We start from the raw sequence: 2,500 nt of genomic DNA, 5'->3' as shown, positions 1-2,500 counted from the left end.
AGAAAAGGAGGAGGCTGGAATGGAGAAGCAGGAGAAGGAAAGTGAAAAGGAAGAGAAGAAGAAGAATAAAAAGAAAATCGAAAGACTCGAAAAGGAGCTTCTACATCATCATAATCAGAAAGAGAAGGAGAATGGAAGGGAGGAGAAGGAGAAAAAGAAGGAAGCTGGAAAGGAGAAGCAGGAGAAGGAAAGTGAAAGGAGAAGCAGGAGATGGAAAGTGAAAAGGAGGAGAAGAAAAGGAAGAATAAAAAGAAAATCGAAAGACTTGAAAAGGAGCTTCTACATCATCATAATCAGAAAGAGAAGGAGACTGGAAGGGTGGAGAAGGAGAAAAAGGAGGAGGCTGGAATGGAGAAGAAGAAGAATAAAAAGAAAATCGAAAGACTTGAAAAGGAGCTTCTACATCATCATAATCAGAAAGAGAAGGAGACTGGAAGGGTGGAGAAGGAGAAAAAGGAGGAGGCTGGAATGGAGAAGAAGAAGAATAAAAAGAAAATCGTAAGACTCGAAAAGGAGCTTCTACATCATCATAATCAGAAAGAGAAGGAAAATGGAAGGGAGGAGAAGGAGAAAATGAAGGAGGATGAAAAGGAGAAGCAGGAGAAGGAAAGTGAAAAGGAGGAGAAGAAAAGGAAGAATAAAAAGAAAATCGAAAGACTTGAAAAGGAGCTTCTACATCATCATAATCAGAAAGAGAAGGAGAATGGAAGGGAGGAGAAGGAGAAAAAGAAAGAGGCTGGAAAGGAGAAGCAGGAGAAGGAAAGTGAAAAGGAGGAGAAGAAGAAGAAGAATAAAAAAAATCAAAAGACTTGAAAAGGAGCTTCTACATCTTAATAATCAGGAAGAGAAGGAGAATGGAAGGGAGGAGAAGAAGAAAAGGAGGCTGGAAAGAAGAAGCAGGAGAAGGAAACTGAAAAGGAGGAGAAGAAGAAGAAAAAATATAATGAAAAAATCACAGGCAAGAGGAGGAAAAGAAGATAATTACCCCCAATCGTGAAGAAGAACTAAATAAGAAAATAGAAGAATTGAAGAGAGAAAAGAAGCATTTAAAGGACTGCATAAGGAGACTTAAAAACCAGGTCGTCAGAAAAAAATATAGAGAATAAAAAGAAAATCGAAAGACTTGAAAAGGAGCTTCTACGAAAACAAGAAATCAACGTTAGTTTGATGGGACTTTATGGAAAGAATGGCAAGGATCAGAAGGAGAAGAAGAATGGAAAGGAGGAAAAACAGAATACCAATAATCAGAGGAATAAGGGGGAGAGGGGAAGAGAAAAAATAAACAAAAATTAAACAGGGTGAAGGAAGAGAATAGAAAAAGGAAGAGGCTATAAAAGGATAGACAACAATTGATGGAAAAGATAAACAATTCGGTGAGTCTTGACAGAACATCAAAAATCTCTCCAAAAAAAGAGATCAGAACAGGGCAACCACTCAATGGAACCTTCATTGAACAAGAAATCGTTGATCATCTAAACAATGGCACTCCCCCATGGGATAGAGAAAATCACTCCATTCCTAGGCAGCGTAAATGTGACTCGGTTATGGTGGTCCATCACAATAACCCAAAAATGCCCATCCAAGTCTTCGGTTTAAAGTTCGATTGTGGCAAGTGCTACTTGGGCCACTTTCTCAATCAAATTCTTAGACCCTTGGTTGGTTTTGATTTAATTAGATATTTGATGTGCCTTGTAGGTATTAAAATAAGTTTTGATACACAAAGGTGGGAAGAGTTTCTGAAAGATAGGAAGGAAAGGGAGGAGGAGTATCACAAGAAGAATGAAAGGAGTCAGGAGGAAGAGCAGGCGAAGAAGACAACTGACCCTAATCGTCAAAAGGAACAAGAGGAGATAATAGCAAGATTGAATATAGAAATTAAGCGTTTAGGATTTCGTATAGAGATTCTTCACGAAAGAGTGGTCAAATGCTTTAGAAACAAGCGCAAAGAAATCAAAAGGCTTCAAAAGGAGCTCCGACGAGAAGATAAAATTAACGCTCGTTTGGTGGGGCTTTATGGAAAGGATGAGGAGACCTCCTCACCGTCACCATTTTATTCTTCCTCCTCATGTTCATCACTAGATTTTTCCTTCTCAAATTCATCACTTTATTTTTCCTCCTCACATTTATCACTTGGTTGTTCTTCCTCACATTCATCACTTGAATTCCCCCTCTTCTTAAATCCACCAGAATCCTCCCCTTTCTTAAAGGCACTCTTCTCAAAAACAACACCAGAATCCTCCCCTTTCTTAAATCTACCCTTTTCACAACCACCACTAGATATTCAAGATATGCTTCGGAAGAATTATGAAGAATGGGAGGAAAAGGACGACATCCCGGGATTCTGCAAAAGTGTCGTGCTAGAGAGGTATCTTGACAGGGAATCACTGTACCCGTTTCGCCATATGTGGCGTCTGTTGCATATAATGCATACCACCGTGAAATTCGAATGGGAGTCCAGGGAGCGATATTTTGAAGGGTTGCCAAAAGAAGACTCTGAAAA

General features: G+C 39.3%; 1 protein-coding gene across 1 annotated transcript in view; it reads left to right on the top strand.

Moving 5' to 3' along the window:
* LOC137618988 (uncharacterized) overlaps nucleotides 1-2,205 on the top strand; it is a 3,110-nt gene extending 905 nt beyond the window's left edge. The window contains exons 2-5 of the mRNA XM_068349190.1: nucleotides 298-610; nucleotides 1,414-1,597; nucleotides 1,724-2,003; nucleotides 2,188-2,205. Of these exons, the coding sequence (XP_068205291.1) occupies nucleotides 298-610; nucleotides 1,414-1,597; nucleotides 1,724-2,003; nucleotides 2,188-2,205 (795 nt within the window). The remainder of the gene's footprint in view (nucleotides 1-297; nucleotides 611-1,413; nucleotides 1,598-1,723; nucleotides 2,004-2,187) is intronic.
* Nucleotides 2,206-2,500: the final 295 nt, after the last annotated feature.

This window comes from Palaemon carinicauda, chromosome 25 (assembly GCF_036898095.1).
Source record: "Palaemon carinicauda isolate YSFRI2023 chromosome 25, ASM3689809v2, whole genome shotgun sequence".
In the NCBI taxonomy this organism is placed as follows: domain Eukaryota; kingdom Metazoa; phylum Arthropoda; class Malacostraca; order Decapoda; family Palaemonidae; genus Palaemon; species Palaemon carinicauda.
The sequence above is the reverse complement of the archived record's forward strand: the minus strand, read 5'-3'. Positions and strand labels throughout refer to the sequence as shown.